Source organism: Carassius gibelio, chromosome B15 (assembly GCF_023724105.1).
Source record: "Carassius gibelio isolate Cgi1373 ecotype wild population from Czech Republic chromosome B15, carGib1.2-hapl.c, whole genome shotgun sequence".
NCBI classification, from domain to species: Eukaryota; Metazoa; Chordata; class Actinopteri; order Cypriniformes; family Cyprinidae; genus Carassius; species Carassius gibelio.
Window position 1 is genome coordinate 5237937 of NC_068410.1, and position 23522 is coordinate 5261458.

At 35.7% G+C, this 23522-nt stretch overlaps 1 protein-coding gene across 5 annotated transcripts in view; it reads left to right on the top strand.

Moving 5' to 3' along the window:
• The window catches only part of robo1 (roundabout, axon guidance receptor, homolog 1 (Drosophila)), a 257538-nt gene that overhangs the window by 65351 nt on the left and 168665 nt on the right, over nt 1–23522 (top strand). For all 5 annotated transcript variants that reach the window (XM_052575870.1, XM_052575869.1, XM_052575873.1 and 2 more), the window contains one exon: nt 20987–21073. In XM_052575870.1, coding sequence (XP_052431830.1) covers nt 20987–21073 — 87 coding nt within the window. The remainder of the gene's footprint in view (nt 1–20986; nt 21074–23522) is intronic.

A 23522-nucleotide genomic window follows, 5' to 3' on the forward strand; every position in this document is an offset into this window, starting at 1 on the left:
CATCAAAGCAGGGCTTCATCAGCCGCTAATGTAAGCTCATTTACTTTTTCCCCATATTTTCAAGCTATCAATAAACGAAGAAAGGGCTTAGAGCATCATCCAGCACCGTCTAAAGGATCTAAAAGGCATCTGAAGGTGTTGATGTCCATCTCCATTCATTTCACTTGATCAAAGGAACAAGCTGAAATTCAGCTAAATCGATTTTTATCACACTTCATCAAGCAGATGTAATCATGTGGTGTAGTGTTTATCCAGAAGCACAGAGCATTCCCCTGATGTAAGTATATGATTCATGTTTGGTTACTCTCTGTGTGTGCAGAATTATTATTAAAAATAATATGCAGCAAAGAACGTATGCAGAATGTTCTCCAGTGGTTAGTTAATGATGTTCCCAGAACCAAAGATGAAGAAGCACTTTTTCATTTAAAGTGTTCATGGCTTCATGTATGAATGTGCATGGAAGATTCTAAGTGCTGTTTTGTGTTGTACACATGTTTGTGTGTGAACAGGTGTGTATGGACAGGTGTGTGCCGTCTGTGGCAGTGGGTGGTGCTGTTTGATGCCTGTGTGGAGCTTGATAGACATGCTTGAGTTGCACAGACAGCTACATGAGAGCATGCTGGGAATACAAAAGGCAGTGTTATGCTGACCTTAAAATCATGTCAAGTGACAGTCACTAGTGTAATATAATGAGATCCTTGCAAAAATATATACAATACCATTCAGAAAATTTGGAGTTGGCAATATTTTGAAAGAAGTCTCTTATTATCAATGCTACATTTATTTAGTTAAAATACATTAATAAACTGTAATATTATTAAATATTATTGCAGTTTAGAATAACTACAGTCTTTGGTTTCACATGATCCTTCAGAAATCCTTATAACATGCTGATTTGCTGCTCATTTCTTAGCATTATCATTGTTGAAAACCATTGTGCTGCCTTGTAGTTTTATGGAAACCATTTACAAAGCTATTTGGAATTTATGAAGTTTAAAAGACCAGCATTTATTTCAAATATAAATCTTTTAACACTGCAGAAAGTCCTTACCATCACATTTGATCAATTGAATGCATCTCTGCTAAACAACAACAACAACAAAAAAAACACCTCACTGACCCCAAACTTGAAATGGTAGTGTATGTTGCTTGCATTTTGGTTTTATTTGTATTTATTCATTTATTTTATGCATCATATTGCATATCAGTAATACATAAATGAAAAATCAAAATATGCTAAAATAGAAAACAATTGTTTTATATGGTAATAATATAATACAATATCCCTAAATGCAGCCTAGGTGAGCATAAGACACATAATACCGAACTCAAGCTTGATGTTGTTAGAATATGTGAGTATTGCAAATATTTTTATATATTAAAATATATATATAAAGAAATCACAGAAGTAGGAGGTTCCCAGGAGGACTGTGTAGAGCATTACTGTATGAGCCTCTCTCACATCAGAGAAGCTGTAACTCGCCTGACAAGAGCTGCTTTAATGGAACGTTTCCCACTTGTTAGCTTGAATTGACTTTCTCTCTTCTACACACACACTCTCTCTCTCTCGCTCAGTTGCCGTGGCTGCAGGACTCAGCCATCCACTTTTGATTTATCTGCTGTTCTCATATCAACAGAAGCTTCTCCCTGGTGCCTCAGACCGGAGGAGTAGCAGTGTGCCGATATCTCTCTGACACCTGGCCATGCCGTTCAGCGACAACTCTTGTCTGCTGTGTCCAAATTGGATTTCAGCTGGAGCTAGAGCGCGTCTAGAGAGCCGCAGCTCGGCTGGGGTGGTAGTAAATATTCTGGAGTGACTGTGTGGGATGAAAAGATCAATATTGTGCTGCTGATTTCTTGTGTCATCATCTTCTGGTGTTAAAGTAGCAGCGTGCAGTTTGTAGCGACTCCTCTGAAGGGTTCAGGAGCGTCTTGGCTGGAGATACAGCTGGATGTGATGTGATGTGAAGCTGCGTGTGGATCTTTCTCTCTGGAGACGTACTGGAATGAGGGCAGGGCTGCTGTTACCTATCACCCTTCTGCTGCTGGGGGTCTGGACGGCACTCGGGTTTGGCTGGGATGGGGAAAAGCCAGGACGAAAAAAGGGTGGGTGGAGATGGAAAGGGGACAGGTCTCGTAAGTAACCGTCCTGCTCTCAATCACTCCCTTTTCATCTTCAGCACATAAGAATGTCTTGAGTCACATTTTGGAGCGTTCCGGTGGCCTGTTTTTGCAGGATTTGTCTTTATACTTTAGTACTATTATTGCAGTGCAGTGCTTTTCTTTGGATCTGTTGAATGTCTTCAGTTGATTACCATCATAGGTTTTGTTTAGTGTATTTTGTTTAGCAACATTTTAATACCCCTGAATGAATGTTAGATACTATATTTGAAATTGACTTCACAGATTTTCCTATAATTTAGTTGTACGAATGACATTGCAAAACTGTGGTGAACCATTTGACTCATTTTCATTGGCAGAGTACACTATAAAAAATATGTTTTGAAGTTGCGGATAAAACTAATTATTAGAGTACTTCTTTCAAGAAAATACTATTTCAGTCTTTGAAATTCAAAATTGACTTACTAATTTTTTCTTTTAATGGTATAACAAAATAACTGCCAATGTAGTGTCAAAATGTAGACTACCTTTTCAAAGGTTTGGGCTTGGTAAGATTTTTTAAATTCTTTTGAAATAATCTTTTTATGCCTGCATTTCTATGATCAAAAACAGTAAAAACCATAATATTATTAAATATTACTACGACTTAAAGCTGCAGTAGGTAACTTTTGTAAAAATATATTTTTTACATATTTGTGAAACCTGTCATTATGTCCTTACAGTAGAATATGAGACAGATAATCTGTGAAAAAAATCAAGCTCCTCTGGCTCCTCCCAGTGCTCCTATTGCTATTTGCAGAAATCCATCGCTCCCTTTAAGAAACAACCAATCAGAGCTGCGGTCCGTAACTTTGTTTGTGTTCAAAATGTAAAAAAATGTATATAATAAGCAAGTACACCATGAATCCATTTTCCAAACCGTGTTTTTAGCTTGTCCTGAATCACTAGGGTACACCTATAATAAGTGTTTATATTCGGACTATTTTAGATTGCTTCGGGGGTACCGCGGCGGAGTAACCCAGTACCTTTGTGATTCTTCATAGACATAAACAGAGAGAAGTAGTTCCGGCTACATTGTTCTTCCGCAAGATGCAAGCAGTTCTGTTTATTAACCGCTAGAGCGTCAAAAGTTACCTAACGCAGCTTTAAAATAACTGTTTTCTATTTTAATATATTTCAAAACATAATTTATTCTATTGATGCAAATCTGAATTTTTCAGCTTCATTAATCCAGGCTTCAGGATCACTCGATCCTTCAGAAATCATTCTAATACTCTGATGTGATGCTCAAGTATAATTTCATATTTTTAGCTATGTGGAAAACCGTTCTGCTAAATATTTTTGTAGAAACTGATACATTTTTCAAACATATATTTAAGGGACTTTTAGGGACTATTTGGTGAGGATAACATTCAAAAGAATAAAAAATTTTTTAAAATAGAAATCTTTTGTAACAATCTAAATGTCCTTTCCACCACTTTTGCTCAATTTAATGTGCCCTTGCTGAATAAAAGTATCCAAATGTCTGTTTCACTAAAAAATGTATTCAAGTAAAAAAGGGTTGTGAATGGCAATTTACTCTGACTGTATTCAGCTTCACAAATGAGGTATTACACTCACTGAATGTTTTATGACAGATCGTCAGTACAGAACCAAACAGAGTAGTTTGTTGTCTATATTCTCCTTCTGCTTTTGTGAGTGATCAGTGATGAGCAGCGTGTGAGAGCCCAGTAAAAGCATGCACACTTAAGTTAAGACGTCCATTAGTGATGTTTAGATGCAAGTGCAGGGGATAGCAGGCCTGCTTATCATCAGAACTCTATCAACTCTTGGGATTGTCAGTAGACTCTTTGTGGTGACATTGATTGACTGCCAAAAAGTGTGTTTGAGGATTGCTGATCTGACTCTCAGGCTCTTCTATAGATAGCCTAGCACAGTGTTTCCCAATCCTGGTCCTGGAGAACCTTCAACACTGCACATTTTAGATGTCTCCCTATTCAAACACACCTGATTCAACTCATCAGCTCAATAGTGAAGACTCCAAGACCTCAAATGTGTGTGTCAGATAAGAGAGACACCAAAAACGTGCAGTCATGGGGGTTCTCCAGGACCAGGATTGGGAACCATTGCCATAGCAGATGGCATTTTAATATTAAAAGTTGAAGTTATCGCATGAATAAATATTCAGTTATTTCAGCATCTCATTGAACAGCATTACACATATTGGTCCTGTTATATATTCGTGCGTGGACCAAATGTTCTCTGGTCAGTGTTACTGGCTTGCATACGTGTGTTAACCGAGGTCTTCATAAATCATGTGCTGGTTACTGTCTTTGTAGCTCAATGTGGTTTGAGTTGAGTTTCAGCATTGGGGTTCCATGTGGTTTCACACTTGCGACCATCTGTTTCTTGACCTTTTCTCTCTGTGAACTATGATGGTGTGAAAGCAGAGTCAGGTGCTCATTCATTCACAGGTGCACGCTGGAGATAAGCAGAGGAGTTTTATCGTCAGTTTTACTTAGTTTTATTTGGTTCACTTAGAGTATCATTTGCTGTTATAACAGACCAAAAGGTCAAGGAGGGTTAGTTTGAGATTTTCTTCCTTATGCTGCAAAATAACAAGCATCTGTTAGCCAAATTTAAACAAGATATTAATTTTTTTTTTTTTTATGAACTTTATAAAATGCATTATTTGTGTCCACTATCCTGTGTTGATTCAGATTTGGAAAATGTAAAGCATAAATTGTCAATAATCACTTACACCCATGTAGTTACACACCTGTAAATGCTCCGTTCATCTTCGGAACACAATTTAAGATATTTTGGATGAAAACCTGGAGACTTGAGACTGTCCCATAGACTGCCAAGTAAATAACAGTGTCAAGTTCCAGAAAAGGTATGAAAAGTCGTTGTCAGAATACTCCGTCTTCCATCAGAAGTGCGATCTGGGTTATATGAAGCAACGGGAACACTTTTTGTAAGCGAAGAACACAAAAATAATGACTTTATTAAATAATTCCTTTATCAAAGGTCTCTGTGTCACTCCATATCACCGTGCTGCATATGCTCCTCTGTGTCCTCCGCACCACAAGGATGACATGGGAGTAAGTGATTAATGACAAAATTTTCATTTTGGAGTGGAGTAACCCTTTAATATTATGTAACATGTTTAGAGATAAAACTTTGTAAAGTGACATGGGTCATGATAAAGTGTTTTTCCCATTCATTTTCTCCATATGGACTATGAATCATATTTTACACTTTGAATGAAGTACTTTTAATTAGTACTGTCAAACGATTAATCTTGATTAATCGCATCCAAAATACAGTTTTTGTTTACATAATATATGTGTGTGTACTGTGTTTACATGTATATATTTATATTCATATAATTTATATTATATATAAATATATTTAATATATAAACAGAATTTTTTTCTGAAATATATACATGCATGTGTGTGTATTTATATATACATAATCAATATACACAGTGCACACACATATTATGTAAACAAAACTTTTATTTTGGAATAGAGTACTTCAGTGATAATATAAAACTAAATGTTTATATTATAAATGTGTCTGTTGAAAAAGTAGGCTGGCCAACTTCAGTGGTCACTGAACGTTCATAGCTGTTACAACCCTTCAAATAAAGATTTTACACTACAGTGGCAGAAAAAATTACTAACTGAAAATGAAATGCTGTATGATTTAACTGAAGAAAACATCATATGTGTGAAATTTATCAGTGGTGTTCCTCTGGGACCTATCCTCGGCACATTTTCATTTTGATTTACCACAGTGTTGTTTTCTACTTTATAAGCTGATTCTCTTTTACTAATGGCTACACTACAGCTGAGAGCTTTTTAAAATAAAATGAGCATCCCTCCATTACCTATCAGTGTTCAGGAAGTGGTATCTGATGTGCGGTCTAATGATGCTCGCTCATAAAACGTCCATTTAGTCGCACATGCTCTATGCTGCAATTACATGCATGAGCACAGCTCACCTTTAAAAGCGATAACGTCAGCCATGCTCAGCAGCTGGGCAGGTCGCTGTCATAACCTGTAAACTCAAATGCATTGTTAACCAGATGAACACAAACAAACACAATTCTAGCTTGGGTTTTATACAAGGAGAAACAGAAAGCGGACAGAGGACGAGGTGCTTTGGGAAAGTTGAGTGGATGTGATAAATAAAACAAACATCCTGTCAGGTCTTGTTGAGACAACAGAGTGAATATTTGTTCCTTCTGCTAGAGTGTTCTGTCTAAAGTGAGGTGGATTTCCCTCGGTGGTTGTTGTATAAATGTGTCATTTCAGTAATGCTGGAAAACAACATTAACTCATCAAATGAAGAAAAGGACACGATTATGTTTGTGAAAGCTCAGGGAATGGGTTTGCTAAAGAGAGTGAGGATAAAGGCAGATGCTGTCATAAAAGTTTTCTGTATGTCTATTCGACTGGCTCTCTCAAGGTTGCCTATATAATGTCTTGCATTACCAAGTCCTTCAAACTGTTAATGTATCTAAATGTGTACAGTATGAAAGTATACACTTTTTACAATTTCACTTGTACCTGCTTCTACTTCTACTTGTGGAATCGACTTGAAATACATTTTTAAAATTTCAGAGTCAAGTCCATGTTCTTATTCACTGGAGAGCTATATTGTGATGGGTACTATGCTTACTAAAGACATATTTGAGCTTTTTGGTTCACAAGGTCACAGTTTATATGTTTTTTGGCTTTCATTTTCTGTGTGTCTCTATGTGTTGTAGAATAAAGGCAAAGTAATCATATTAGTTTAGCTTGAAAAGTACACACAGATGTTTGGAGTCTGTAAGATTTGATTTTAAAGAAATTAATATATTTATTTAGAAATTATATTAAATTGATTGAAAGTGATCATTACAAAGACACTTTATATAATGATGAACAATATTTCAAATAATTTATTAAACAAAATAATCTTTTTGACCCTTTCTGCTCATCAAAGAATCCTGAAAAATTAAAAACAAAACAAAACAAGTCAGCTTTGGCATAACATAGATTAATTAAATTATTTATATTTTAATGAAATTTTGTTATTTTTATCAAATTGTAATAATACAATTTGTATTTTACTGTATTTTGGATCAGTTAAATTAAACCTAAGAGTCATAAGCAAGCAAGCATAAGAAGATCTTACCGACCCCAAATGTTTGAAATGTAGTGTAATTTATGTACTTTACAGCAACATTTTTTATTTTAATGGCTTTATTTTCTTCTTTTTTTATTCAAAGTAATAGGTTTTCACTTTTTTATTTATTTTTGTTTTATGAAATTAACATTAAGAGTGATTAACTTCCTTTTTCCCTTTTTTTGGGGATGTATTTTGTGTATAGATTTTATTTTATTTAAATTTTCTTCAAATTTAAATCTTAAAATATGACAATTCATCATAATTACTTAATAATAATAATAATAATAATAATAATAAATAATATTATTTTTTTATATGATATACGAGATATGTGAAGAAAGCAAAGAAAAAATAAGGTAAATATAATTTTTTTTTGTATTTAGTGAGGACAGAAATTTATTTGGCCCATAATTAAAGAAAGACCCCTGTACATGTAACCCTGCACAATTGTCATATTGATCTACATTTTAATTTGTAATTCATTATGTGATGGTGTCAGTGTGGCTTAGCAGGTGTGTGTGTGCTGTCTTGTCTTAAATATAGACAGTGTGCATTAGAATAATAAAGACTTGTGCGATAGGCCAGCTGCTAATTAAAATAAGGACCCAGATGCACCATCTCTCATTTAGAGGTCACTGTTCACGTCTGCTGCTCTGGGCTCCAGGAGGTTTGAGGTGTCTTTAATTAGCCAACAATGAGCTGTGAATCTCAATTACTGTATGCTCCACAAGGTCACAGCTCAGAGCGACTTACTGAAGAAGGGCGGTGTATCTGAACCTTGCAACATCTGTGGAACCAATTCTGCTTTTGGACAATTGAAATTAAATGGGTTTTTTTTTTCTATTAAATTACTTTTATCAGATTCCCTGGGAAAATCAAAGATGTTAGCATTGTGTGTTGTGGACAGCATAGATGTGTTGTAATCAACAGTGAAGGACTGATATATCCAACTCAAAAGTCAAAGTTTTTAGACAAAATACAGAGTGGTTTTTAATAGCTGGACTCTCTCTCACGCTTTCCACCGTGAGGAATGTGACCTCGGAGTTAGCGGGCTGTGAATCAAGGGAGGAATTGAAACTTTTTTAAGCAGGAGCGAAAAAACAGGTGGAATGAGAGGATGAGAGACAGCCGATAAATTAAAGGCTCTAAGAGACATTACATTAGGAAAGGGGGACAGCCGGGGGCTCTTGGGATCTGATAGGGGTCATAAGGTCATAAGTCTGCTCAGGAAAGAACTTATGGAGTTAAAAATAGATCAGGGAGTCCTTTGAAGGAGATTTTGTACCCTCATATTGCTCACGTATGGACACAAGTATTGAGTGTGCACACATGTACACTGCTGTAAAATACACTGAGACTCAGGCACATTTTCTTGGGGTGAAGTGCTCCTCAGAGACTGCTTTGTTAAACACATGTTGGAGGTATGTTACTGGTACATCATGATTTTGTTATTTGCTGCTTTAAAAGGTTTCTTACAGTAGATGTTGTTAACTGATCAGTTTCATGTCATCTTTTTACATAAAATATGAAGGCTGACTTATGAAAGTTGATGCATTTTCATATGACAGCTCCTTTTTCACTTTGGGATTTTTTGTAATCAACTATAATATTACATTTATTAGTTTAGTTTGAATAAATGAAGTATTTATTTTGATACAATTGCATTTATACATAACACATGATTTGTAATATTCTTTTCATATTCTTTTACTTACATTAACTTTTAGTTTTAGAATAAGAAATAAGCTTCAAATGTGATGTTCAAAAGAACAGGAAGGTGTATATATATATATATATATATATATATATATATATATATATATATATATATATATATAAATATATATAAAGAAATTAAAGCAATTTAGAAATGTAATTAAGAAACAAGTTTTATCATGGTGCAGACCAGTGTTATTTTAGTATAACTGAGACAGTCTTATAGTTTTTATTAATATTCTGAATCAGTTTAAATTTTTATATTTTATGTTTTCATATCTTGTAAGAATGTTTTAGTAGTTTTGTGCATGTATTTGTGTCTGTCCATATAGTTTTTATCATGCTCCATCTCTGACACTAGGGGCAGTATAGTTTTTACATCAGGTTTAAAGGTGAAAGGTAATTATGACGCTATAGTTAGTCTGCTTGTCAAAACTAAGACATTGGAGACTCAGAAGGTGTTCAAAAGAGTTACAGCTCTCCAGGCCTCAGAAACATAGTTGTTTCTAGAAGTCATGTCTTGTGAGAGAACGAATCCCACCATTGTGTCTCTGAAAATGTAACTGTTAATGTTTTGTTGTTAATGACTGTCATCATGTGGAATCCCTTGTCATACTCCTCCTAGATCACTGGACGGTCTTTGTATAATTAGATGCTCTGATGTGTGGTTTCAGGACACTAGGCCTTTTATTATGATATACTGTATAATTCTGAGCACACGCCTAAATATGTTTCAGAAATGGAGCGGTGCCGTTTTTATGAGCCCCAGCCAGAGCAACGATTTGCCACAATAAGGAAAGGACTGGCACGACTGCCATTTATGTTCAACTTTATGGTAGAAAAGACTTCAGATGGTCTGAGTCTCTTCACGTTCTGATGTCATAATGAAGTGTAAATTGACATGAAGTACAGATTCTGGTTTCCAAAGAGGAAGCTTTTTCATATTGGGAATTTTTGTGTGCGAGTGAAAAAAAACTCAGTGGCTTTGCAGAAGCACGAGACGTGCCTGAAAGGAACACGGAAGGTCCATCAAATCTTCACAAAGAACTGCTTGGAAGGCAGTTTCCCGAGCGCTGTGATGGACAGCTTATTTTGGCGTGGTAAGATAGTGTAGATATAAGGAAATGAATGGCACATCCGTTCGGCTCTTAATGCGGCTGATGAAGACAGACGCTTCACGGACACTCTGATTTTAATTAGCATGCTAATTGGAAATTCGAAGACAAACAATGGGAGGTGTGCAAGTTACTTTTTGCTGTGGCCTCTCTTTTGTGCTGTTCAAGAGCAAGAGACAGACGGAAATAAAGCTTTTGTTTTGGCCCATTTCTAATGCAGCGGCTTGAGAATTGAAGACGTGGCTGTTGACAGGAGACCGATTTAAATAACTTGGAGACAATTTAAGAAATAAATGAAAGAAGGTTATCAGAATCTGACACTAAACATTATGAGTTGGCATTTGCATTAACGTTTTATATTTTTCTGAGCTTGTATGATGGGTCAGGAGGTGAAAATTTAAATGGCACTGTAGTTTCTAGCAGTGATTGGTTTAGAGGAAGTTATTGATTAACATATTTTGGGAATGAACACTGTCATATTATAGACTTTTAAATGTGAGAGGCATTTTGAGCAGTGAATTACTTTCCACTACACGTATTCTCATGTCGGCCTTTGTCTTTTCGGCTGAAATTTGATTGCATTTAAATTTATTGTTTTTGATTATTTTGTATTATTTCATTTTTATCTTTAATTTATTTGTCTTTGTATGGAATGTATGTACATTTTTGATTAAAGTTACGTTTTCTTTTGTGAATACTTTTTTATACTATGTACTAGGTATTATACATTTTATTTTATTTATTTTTCTCTTAGGATAAAATGTACATCTTTCATTAGTGTCTATTCCAGGTTCATTCATTCTCTCTCTCTCTCTCTCTCTCTCTCTCTCTCTCTGTCTTGACCGTTGGCAGTAATGTTCAAATGCAGACCAGATCAGATCAGTTCCACAGTGTCAGGGCATCACTGGACACATTAGTGACGGCTGTTGACCATCAGGACACTCTTCTTTCATCTGTTTTCTTCAGCCATATGAAAGTAGCTAAAATGTTGCCAGTGTCATTTTTGATTTGCGTTTCAGTAGATTTAGCGTGCTAAACAGACATAATGCATTACAGACCCCATCGCGACCATGACCGGTGCTTCCAGATTTTGTTTTGAAAGCTGTGTTTACCAAAAATATAGTAAGAAGCCGAGGGAAAGAGGGGAGGAATGAGAATTCTCTCTCTCTTTCTCTCACACACACACACACACACACACACAAATGCTATTTTGAGACATTAAAACAGAAAAAAGATTACAAATGTAATTTTATTTTAGATATATTACAATTTTGTACTAGGACAAACTGTACATTTATCATTACTTTATTAAATAAATAAAAATAGATAGAGATAAATAGAGAGAGAAACATTTATATACATTTATATATATTATATATATTCAGTTGCCACATAAATTATCTTTATTTTATTATGATGAAATGTAAATTTTTAATTACATCGTTACATTTTCTTTCTTACATATTAGTTAAATTTTCTTTACATTTATTCCGGGTATAAAATTTAACATCAGGTGTCAATATATTATAAAAAACAATAATAATAGCTGCAAAAAATATATAGCAATAAAATATTTATAATCTAACTCATTTTGCATTGATGTAATATTTTCTGTTAGCCAGTGAGATTGTGCTCTGTGTGTACTGTCTGTGGGTGAGTGGTGAAGTACAGTAGATATGAAGTTAACATCTGTTTTGTGATAAGACCATTACTCATACTGGAACTGTCAAAGACACATAATACTGTCATTGTGTGAAACCAGGGCTATGAAGAAGTGTGTTTTGTAATCATACACAGGTTAAAAGAGGTCTGCATACCCTGAAGGATCACATCACATCATATTGCCTCCTGCATGTCAGCTAAAAAAACTGACAGCCATGTGAAACACGTTTCTTTCGAATGTTTCTAATGAGATGAATCTCATTCGTATGAAATATTTAAATTTGTTTTATGACCTGTAATTATGCTGTCACCAGTCAACAGTCCCTTCAGCAAAGACTCAAGTAAAAACAAGTTCAGGTTTGACGCTGTGACGGGCTTAAAGAGTGCGACGACAAAAGAGGCTTTTGAAAATACATCATTGTTTTTTAGCTGCAAGACAATACGCTTGCATTTGAAAGATGTTTGACAGATAATATAATGAGTGAATAAGCACAATACTGCATAACTTTAATGCAGCCTGACGTGTCAACTTCATATTTCATTTTTAGGCTGCATTATAGACAGTAAAGTACAACCTCAGCAACATCAGGTTTATCCAGGAACTACAAATCATTCATAACTCTTAGAAATGCGCTTTTAGGTCTATAATCACATCATGGGATAGTAAATACTTTCGAGTAGGCTGCAATCCCACAAAAGCTCCTCAAATGTCCATGGAATAGAAGATTGTTCATTTTTCAAAATATTTTGGCATTTAGTTTTTATTGTGTTGCTGAAAAGTTATATGCAATAATAACTTTGGATTTTATTTTATTTTATTTTTCATTTAAGTTAAATTTATTTATTGAAAAATGCCAGTATTTATATTATAAAATATATTATTAAGACTGAACAATAGGCTATATATATATATATATATATATATATATATATATATATATATATATATATATATATATATATATATATATATATATATATATATTTTAGTGGCAAAAAAAAATATTTTATGACAATAAGCTTGCATTTTAAATATTTTTTTCAGAGCTTCGACACAATATAAAGACTGAAAAAACACAAGAGTGCATATCTTCAGTTGAGCCTGGCAGGTAAATATTATATTTCATTTTTAAGCTGCATTGTAAAGCAGTACAACATTACATGAACAGTAAAGTTGCAGCTTCTGCAGCATCAGGTTTAAATGGGAATTTGAGATAATTTATAACTCTTATAAATGCACTTTAAGGCCATCAAAATCCCACAGATAACTCCTTCAGAAGTTCTGCACATCCACATCACTCGTATTTGTCTTTTGACTAGTTTTATTGTGTCGCTGAAAGGTTTAATGCAATAATAATTTTTAAAGCTGTAAATTTTAGGTTTGATGTCGATGAAATTGTTAATCATAATTTATATCATTTATATAATTTGTTTTATAAATCAGTCTGGGCTTTCCTGATCGCCCACAAACCCCTTTCATCATTCACTGCCCGAGAGCATAAAGCATTTATAGTGTTGATATACAGTGAATTCTTTACAAAGTAAATCTTTCAGTAGGAATTACGCCCACTCTTTCCCTCAGTCCCCTCAGGTTAAAGATGGCAATTCCATTTAACAGCGTCATTCTCCTTCAGCCAAGATCAGCAAGTGAGGAGCTTGAGCTTTGAGATGTTATTTCCTGGTATGTCGATAAAAGGTGCTGTTTTGGGTCTTTTCTCAGGTTTAATTGCACTATGCAAATTGTGCTGTCGTACTGTGGTGTTAGTGAAATCCGTATAGTTGCACATGTTTGTGCATGTAAGCGTGTATAAAAGTGTGCACATGTGAATGTTTGTTTGTGAGCCTGGAAAAGGCAGATAGGCTCTCACTGTTTGTTCAGCTTGCCTGACTCTGGATCAGATGGCTGGTGAACTGTGACCAAAGCTTTCAGCTGAAAAATCACACTCAAATTATCCTTCAATTGTAAATGAACTACTCCGACAGATCTCTTTCTAACTGCCACAGAAAGCCACTATAACATTTAATGAATCATTTCAGGGTGAGTGAGGTTAGTGCTTACAACATAAGCCATATTTCTTTCACTTTCTCCCTTTTTGTCTCTCACACATGCTAATAAGTCCAAGAATGTATCATCATCAAGTAGAGATTCTTTCAGAATGAAACGTCGAGTCTTTTGCCCACAACAAAGTGTGGCGGTGGTTGAAGATGGATGCGATTCAGACATGAACATGCGGTGGAATAATGCCGCTTCAAAGCCTGGAGCTCTGGTGAATTAGCAGAGGTTCTGTCACACTCTTAATAAATCGAGAAGAATTCCCCTGCTATTGTCATGTTGGCACTTTGCTAATGATGGCAGTGGCTGTAAGGCTGGAGGAAGCTCAGTGTTGAAAGGCTTTTTTTTTTTAAACAGATATTGAATTTGAAGAACCGTGACCTTGAAGGAATGTACCCTGGATCTCAGACATCATTTTCGGAATGAATGTCTCTGTATAAGTATTCTTTATGGAGGAAATAATTATTAACACTACCGTTTTTTAAGTAATTTTTAAGAACCAAAGAAAAAAAAAACACACACAGTGAAAACAGTAATTTTGCAAGATGTTATTACAATTTAAAATAATAATTTTCTATTTGAATATTTTTTGCTGAATTTTCAGCATCATTACTGATTTCTTCAGAAATCATTCTAATGCAGTGATTTTTAGTTTTATAAAGATATGGACACTTTGTGTGGCTTAATATTTTTGTGGAAATTATGATTTTTTTTTTTTTTTTTGGGCTAGGATTGTTTCACTTTTGATAATTGTAATGTGTTCTTTCTGAAAAATATTCATTTATTGAACAAAAAAAATAATAATCTGACCCCAGATTTGTGAACAGCAGTGTAAATGCAAACATTTCATAATGTTTCTCTTTTAAACTTCAAATGCACTTCAACTTCCACTCTTTGACCTTTTTGTCATCTTTTATTCATATAGCAGTAGGACAACAAAGGATGGCATTGGTTTGTATCAAAAACCTGATTTGAACTTGAACCACTAACATGAGCACCGAGGCTCAATGTGTCATTTTTAGTGACTCCAAAATCACTTCTAAGTACACGATTACCTTCAGACACCAAAATTTCCTCATAAAATTGAAGAAGAGCTCAGAATGAAACCTTGCAAAGCATGTCCGTCGGATTGAAGGTGGCTTGTCCTTGTGGAGAGCTTCATCATTAATCATGCCTGTAACTCTGGGCTTTTATAACGCTGCATTCAGCAGCTGTGCCCTTTCACCACGGTCCTCAGACCCTGAAGTGGCTTTCATTTACTCGCCACAGAAGAGCTTATTGTACCGAGCGCTTTAACCTCTGTGGCCTGAGCGATGCCCATCATGTGCTCTGTTTAGCTGCTTGAGACCTCGCCAGCTGTTCTGGCTTTCACAGGCTTGCCGAGATTTTGACGTAGATTGATAGGATTATTCCTAGAGCACTTGAACACGCTATGACCGCCGTGATTCAGTGAGCCACAAGCATTCGCACCGGTGCTAATCAGATGTTCTCCTTGTAGAATTCCTGCCTGATTTTGGACAGCGGTTGTTGGATGTGTTTCAGGTCAACTCGTCAGCAGATGATTGGACTTGTTTGTTTGGCGTTCGCATTCTTAGTTGAGTATGTGAACAAGCGCATGCATAATCATATATCCAACCACATCGCTCAAAATAAATGAGGTTGGGAAGCCCCTCAAAGCTAGTCTGTCTTACTTTATTGCTTTCTTATCAGATAAACAGTTTTAACTTTGCACTTTAAACTAAATGGTGAGTGGATGTCATTGATTTACGCATTTTAATAATATACTTGGCTTTTCACGACACTCAACTGGAGGAAATGGATATTGCAGTTAAATTTTAATTACTTTTTATTCAAAATAGTTTGATTTCAGTCATAAAAATTTTATTTATTGTATAATATTAAATTTCACGGTACGATTTCAGCTGCGTAAAGCTATCGTATACTGTGTACACAGAAACTTAAAGGTCGCCATGGCAACCTGTCAAAACAAAAGTCTGGTTTAATTAATGAAATACACAAGACAGAATTTCTTTAAAAAAAAAATTGTACAAATAAATCAATAAGACTAGCATTAGAATTTGTAAAAAAAAAAAAAAAAACATATATATACATACACACACACACAGAAACAAACAAACAAAACATTTCATTCACATTAATTGTTTTTTCTCTTATTATTACTTTCTCTTATACAGCAGTGAGATTAATTGGAGAACAAATGGAAACTTCTTGCTTTAGGTTCCTGCTTCTGATTTTCTCTCCCTACAAAGAAAGATTTGTCATGACAACACAGTTTGAAATCAAAAGAGATCTCAATGAACTCAAAGATTCATCATCACTTTCTCTTTTCATCATCATCTCTTTTCTTGTACAAAAATGAGAATAAGTGGAGAACAAATGGAAACCTCTTGCCTAAGGTCCCTGCCTGTTGTTTTTTCCCCTCTTGAGAAAGCTTTGTTCTTTTTTCTTCTTTGCACAGATAGCAAAGTTTGAAATAAAAAAAAAAGTTTAAGATTGAACTCAAATCTTACATTTTTCAAGTTTATGCTTTCTTACATGAGTTGTACAGCTCTACAATACACTGTTATTGTATGGCAATTTTTTCTATTTATATACATCTGAGAAATTTGAGTCTTTCATCAATGTTGAAACTTCACTAATACTTAACTAAGAATTACATTAAGTCTCATATAAGCTATAAAAGAGTAGTTAAATGTGGGCCAACACTAACAACCTCAAGAGCACTATAGATAAGTCTATGGCCTTAACTTATTTAATATCTAGATGCCAGACGGTCTGGTTCTCCTAAGCTCTCTGAAACCACCCTGTAATTTCCCATAACCATTTCTCCCCTGTTCCCTGTCTGTACGTCCCGTACAGAAGGAAAAGCTCTTCTGTAGTCTCTCATTATGATGCTTGGTTTCCTGCCCACTGTGTGGACCGCAGTGCCCTCATCTGCATAATCCCTCCCTTGGTACTTTTCAGCAATACGGGAGCTACTCAGACCCACAGAGAACCACGTACCCTGGTGTGGTCCGGCTGGAGCCCTGATGATATTTCCTGATGGGCTGCTGTCTCAGAACTGGATCTGGTGTTAGCAGATTTCCAGTTCTGCTGAGACTAGCATCACTATTACTGTTGCTCCTAATTGAGGTTAAAGATTTGAACAAATTCCTAAGACTGGAGTGTAACTTGAATGATAGTTCTTGGTGATTCTTGCTCTGTTTAAATATAGATAAATAATGACTAAAATCAAATAAAATTTGAGTTTTGCACATTTGGATTTTAAACATAAAATATATATTGGGGCATATTTTGGTCTGAATTTGAAATCTATACCAAAGACATTGAACAAAATTGTATTGTTTTTTTTTATACATTTTTATAGATTTTATAAAATGTATATACAAAGTTTATTAAAAACTAAATGTTTGCTCATTTGCAAAATGTTTATGCCTTTTTAAACAACAACATTTCTAGCCTTTAGAACTTAAGATTCAAAACTATTTTCACTCGTTATTATATCCAAAGAGACTTACTTGGCGCCAGTAGACAGCCTTTTTTTCTCACATAAATAAAAAAAACTTCCTACTTGGGGTAGGTTTTACATGCACAGTGCCAAGAGAGGCATAGACTATAAGTAGGCCTAAACTGAATTTAAAGTCAGTAAAATAATAATAAAAACAATAATTTAATGGTGGTATCCAAAACATCCAATTTAATTCAAGTATTATATTAGATACATCTTAAAACTTCAATGCACATGCATAATAAGCCTAGTATTAAGTAGATATTTGAAATACATCAATAACTGATATCGTAGTGTAACACAGATAACATTGGCATCATATTGACTGTTTTAATACTGCGTCCTATATTAAGCTAGTGAAGCAAATTGTCATATTAAGTTAGTGAAGCAAATTGTCATAAAAGTCTTTTGGGATGACTTCCTTCAGGTCTTGGAGGTGTTTGAATTTCAGCTCTTTGATCTTCAGGTGATCTGAATAGAGGCCGCATTTGACAGAGCTCCTCTAAGGACACAGAAATGGTTGCTGCAAAAAAATAAAATGAATAAAATTCAAATGATCGTTTCCCTAAATTATACATCATGTTTACATATGATAATGAGGCAAGAATTGCCTATTGTCTTGAGCTAAGTTCAAATCCTCAGACGAGCACCAGAAATAGAGGTGGTCAAGGTTTTTTTAAAGCCCAACGAAAATTACGTTAGCTGTCTCACCAAACATGACGACAAGACCAATGCATAGTGGCTAACTAAGTCAACGGCATGCAATTTTTTGTGCATTAAATTCATTATCCTCGTCAGAAACAAAACCATGGAAGATTTCAGTCAACAAGGTAGCTACAGTCCAATTCTAGACCTAGCAGAAAGAAAAATCCTAAGAAACGATACATGACACCTCAGCACTACCATTACTTCTAGATAAAACTGCTATATATAATATATAAACTATTAATATATAATTCATATAACTGAATCATGAATAACCAATGTTTTGAGGACATTTACCTCTAAATGACTCTAGATTGGTTAATAATTTGTAAAATTAACATACCCACGTGGGGACTAACCAATAGCATGGATTTTACAAAATTTGGACATAGAAGGTTTCTGCGCGAAAGCAATGATATGTTTATTGCTGCAATATTATTAATTTAATGACTTACTGTAACACGTCCTTTAAACAATTTTTTTTTTTTTTTTTTACATTCTGATTCTATTCATAATCAGAAGTATTATGTTCTCTGTGTGTTCCCTTCCGCTTTCCTGCAGACCAGCAGCTGTGTCCATCCACACAAACGTTCAACATAATCTTTGGTAATTTGCAGTCTGGTTGCACTGGTCATATATTTCTTTCTCTCTGCACGTATTCATTTGTGTCCAGCTAAGTTCATTCGTGTGACTTAATTAAACCCCTTTCATAAATCAGGGCTTTAAGCTGAACTGAAAATGAGAAATTGCTATCAAAAAAGAGGTTTGTTAAAGTGTACTGATTAACACAGTAACTCATTTTCTTTATAATTCCCTTGTCCTCTCCTGCCTTTAAAAATAATTAACCGACTGATGGCAGACTCAACAAATGGCCTTGATTTTTAAAGCCATTAAGATGAACGAATCCAATTGTTGTTGTTGTGTTTATGGGTTGTCTGGGTCCACTGTTATTGAGCTAGTACATCACCTTCTCCTTAAATGAATAAAGCCAGAAAACGGGAAAGCAGGGTGTGTGTCCGAAAATGAGCGGACAGCCGGGGCTTTGGGGTGCATGGGGAACATCTTTCTAATGTGCCCATGTGGACGTGTCAGCTAGCCGCATAAGGTTTGGTTTAATTAGCCATCAGGGGAGGCAGGGTGTTTTGGATTGGTTTGTGTGGATCAGGGCCATTTGAATCTGAAGGAGCACCAGGTTTTTGTTTGTGTGTCCTCCAGGGCATCTGGACACACCACCTGTTAATGAATCACGAAATATTCTCTCCAAATAAATGCATATTCTACAGCAGCCAGTACAGTTTTGGAACAAGAATGTTCAAGGTTTCATTGTCTACATTGATTACCCTTCAGGATGTACTATATTTGTTCTTTTTTTATATAAATGTTTTAGCTTTTTTATTTTCCAAAATATTTGTTGCATAGATTTTAGAATAAAACATATTCATAGCATAGAAATTTGTGTGTAGTTGTCGTGTAGAATTTTGTGGATGTTGGTTTTTCCAATTCAGAATTCTGCGAGTTGTGCTAATTCTGTGTAGAGATTACATACTGAATAAAAGCTTTAAATGCATCTATGCATGTAGAACTGGTATTAAAATCTTATTTATTGATTCATTTGCATTACTAAGAACTTGGGTTTTGAGGTTTGAACAGAAAAGCGTGATTTTATGGTGAAGTCAATATGGTGTCTATACACAAACAGACAGACTCAAGTAAATGTGTGAGTTCTATGTGTTTGCATGCTTGATGTTAAATGTCCATGAACTGTCCTTTAACATTGCTAAAAGTGCAAACATGCTGTATTTTGAATGCTTGCAACACAAGCTATCCAACAGACTCATGATGGTCACGACCTTGAGATCCTGTGAACGTACTCAGCGAGGTGTTTGTTGAGAGTCTGCCATCTCAGCATATAGCAGGCTAAAAGTGTCATTTCATTAAATGCATCAACAGAAGTGCTGGCCCAAGTCATAAAAAATAAATCAAGCACTCAATTATGACTTTGAAATGTTGAGGGATTAGCATCATTTGTTAGTGAGTTTTAGCGACAGGGTGAACAAAAGGACAGATAGTAGTCACACTTCCCAGAGCTCTAAGTGCTCTCCAATGACTTCCTTTTGTTTTGCCTGTCTGCCATTTTATCTCCGTAAATGATGCCAATCTTCATTCACGGCCATGACAGTCCTGACAGGATGCTTCCCAGTCATCTGGCCCATTCTGACCCTCTTTATATTAAACAGGCCCCTTCACCTCCCCTCATCCCAAATTAACCCCCTGTCAGTGGCCAACAATGGAAGTGGGCATGGCTCCAGTTTGATTTATCCCACACTTCACCATGATGGGGGGCATCTGCCACACCACACCCCCTGCCCAGTCCTCCCTTTCTAAACCAGGCATAGAGAAGGGCTGTCAGTTTATCTTCCAGAAAAGCGACATGCACTGATTGGGGAATTAGTTTAGTCAATGACTCTATCCAGATCTAAATAGAGAGTGTGTCAGTGACTTTGTCTATTTGCAGTTGGGTCATCCTAGTTCTGAGGGCACATGTTGTCACTCCTCCGACATGCACATAGACGTTCAGAGCTAACTGCACCTCTTTAGGACTGAGAAGAGAAGGAAAACACCATATTTAGGAATTGCGCTCTTGGGATTCTCCAATGGATTAATGGCTAAAAATTTAGTAAAACCTTGGAGCTTCTATATATTTGTTTTTGGGAAGCTTTAAGTGCTTTCTTGACTTGATAATGCAGTTTGGAGGTTGCAATTGCAGACCTTTCAAAAGTCACTGTCTGCAGAGCTTAGTACTGCTCATATGTTGGTATCAGGGATACTGGGGTGCTACCATGTCGCTGGTGGCCCAATACTCTTTGCTCGAGGACTTAGAGTCTGTGTTACTTCCAACAGACACGGGGACTCAGGAGGGGACTAGCAGTAGGGTCACAGAGGCCCCCACTGCAGAACATGATGACGACAACTCTCTGGGCTACACAGGTACTGCTTCTTATTTTTTTAACTAAAATACTGCTTTATATTTACCCTAGAAGGGCTTCTCTCAAATATCTTATTTAAATAACATGTTTTCTTTTTTGTGGGTTTCTTTTCATCTCTTTCATGAGCTTTTGACATTTTTGTTAGATAAATTAGGGGTTGCCTGGTGATAACATGAAGTTTTTATGGAGATATGACCTGTTTCAGATCCAATCATTGCAGGTCCTTCTGCAGAGTCTCTTATTCTGCCTGGATTTCCATGTACTTTGCATAACCTTCACCTTAAGTCTGTCGATGAATCTGTATCGTGGAAGGTTTTACCATTCATAAACTGTTTATATTCTTTACAAATGTCACGCTGTGGAAATTGGACACCCTTTCTATGTTATTTTCGGGAGATAAGCCTAGAACGTTCTGACGCTTGTGACATGAAGGAGTAGAGTCAGCCAGAACCTCAATTTCCAGATTAAATGCACTCAGATGAGATGAGTCAGTTGGTGAGAGAAGATGCCTGACCCTTTTTGCTTAAGTGGAAATAGAGTTCACCTTCTAGGGACCCAGGGGGCCAGAGCAGAGAGTCTCCTGCAGTGAGTGTGGTAAGGGAAAAGGCGGCTTTGGCTACGTGGGTGATCCAGTGGAAGATGAGAATAGCTGGTATAAAGCGTAGAAAATGACACCACGGCCTCAAGAGAGCACTCTTTTCACAATCTCACAAGGAAAGAGATACGGTACAGATTATATTTTTTGCCCACCTGTTTTTAAAATTGTTTTGTAATACTTTCAGTTCTGACATAGAATTAGTCTTTCCAATTCATAATGCAGTTGTAGAGCTAGATTATAATGTTAAGGGCTGTCAGCAAACATAGCTAACTCTTCAGTTACTTTCAAAACACTCATACACATTTACATAGCTTTTAGATATTACTGTAGCTCTGTAAGTCTCATGCTGCTAACCAAGGCTGCATGTATTTGATCAAATATTATTGCAATTTTAAATGACAGAAATACACACACACACACACACACACACACACATATACATATATAAATGTTTATATATTAATTTTTTTGATGGCAATGCAGAATTTTCAGCATCATTTCTTCAGTTTTCAAAGTCACATGATTATTCAGATATTACATATATTACAATATTATGATTTCGTGCAGAAACCTTTCTTATTATTATCAGTTGAAAACAGTTAAAGTAAAAAAAACTTTTATTTTTAATGCATAATTTTTGAATAAAAAGTATTATTGTCTTTCAAAAAGTTAAAAAAAAAAAGATTGAAAACATTGATTACAAATGTAGTTTGTTTAATACTGGACCAGTAATAGTTTAAAATATTTTATCTGCTATATATATATCTCTGCAATATTTATCTGCAATATTATAAAGTACCGCAACCCCTCTTTTGCTTCGCCTTTTTTGTCAGTTTTGCATCATGTTTCTGTGTATGTAGAATGTCACCACTTTGGATCTTCTATTTTAGTTTCTATATGCTAGTAGTATGCAACAAGGCAGCTGAAGGGGTCTTTCAACAGATCTTTTATCTTTATAGACTACTTTTGTGCAAAGAATTGCCATGTAGTTCTGCCTCAAAAGCCCTCAGCCTCAAAAATGAGCATCAGAGATACATCACATTGTCTTTGTTTTGTATAACTGTTTGTAAAAGGCAAACAGATCTCTTGTAAGAGCACTGACATGCTATTTATTCCAACTCTTTGGAAAAGAGACAGTAGGGAAGAAGGAAAATTGAAGGTCAACACAGCAAATGTTTGTCCAGACATCTTTGGCATTTTAAATATATGCCATGAAAGCTTTCTGTATCTCTTACCCTTATCGAAGATTGAATCTATGAAATAGAATGAAAAGCTATGTATTGGGTGGTATGATAAAGAATTTCATCCGTTTGTGATGTGTAGTCTTCATACATCTGGTTGCAACAATGCTGCACATGCTTCTTAAACTTGTCTGTGGTGGTTCCAAATGCACCTGGTTGTCTGGACGTGACAGTCTGAGACTGGATTAGTCCTGTCTCATGTGCATCCTCATTATGGGGTCCTGCTCAGGCCTAGAGTCCTGACCTAGGCCCCACAATCATTAGTATGAACGCCTTCCTAATGCCTTGTATTATTATGGCCCATGCTTTCTGCCTCAGGGACGTGCAAATGTAAATCTGCCACACGTTTGGGGTTCAATTTTTACACCCCTCGTGGAACACAAGCACTCTAACAATGGAGCTTATCCACAAAGCATATTCCCCACAAAGCATTTGCTTCTCCCCAGTGCGGAAAACATGGCAAATGTGGGTCCTTCCTTTAGGTTTGATCCCACTTGAGATGTAATTACCTCCACCGCAGTCAACCAGAGGGTTTTCTCCACAAGAGGAGAGGATGTGGACACTTCTTATATTAGTTTTTCCCCATCCAATCTCTTTTCATCACATATCCT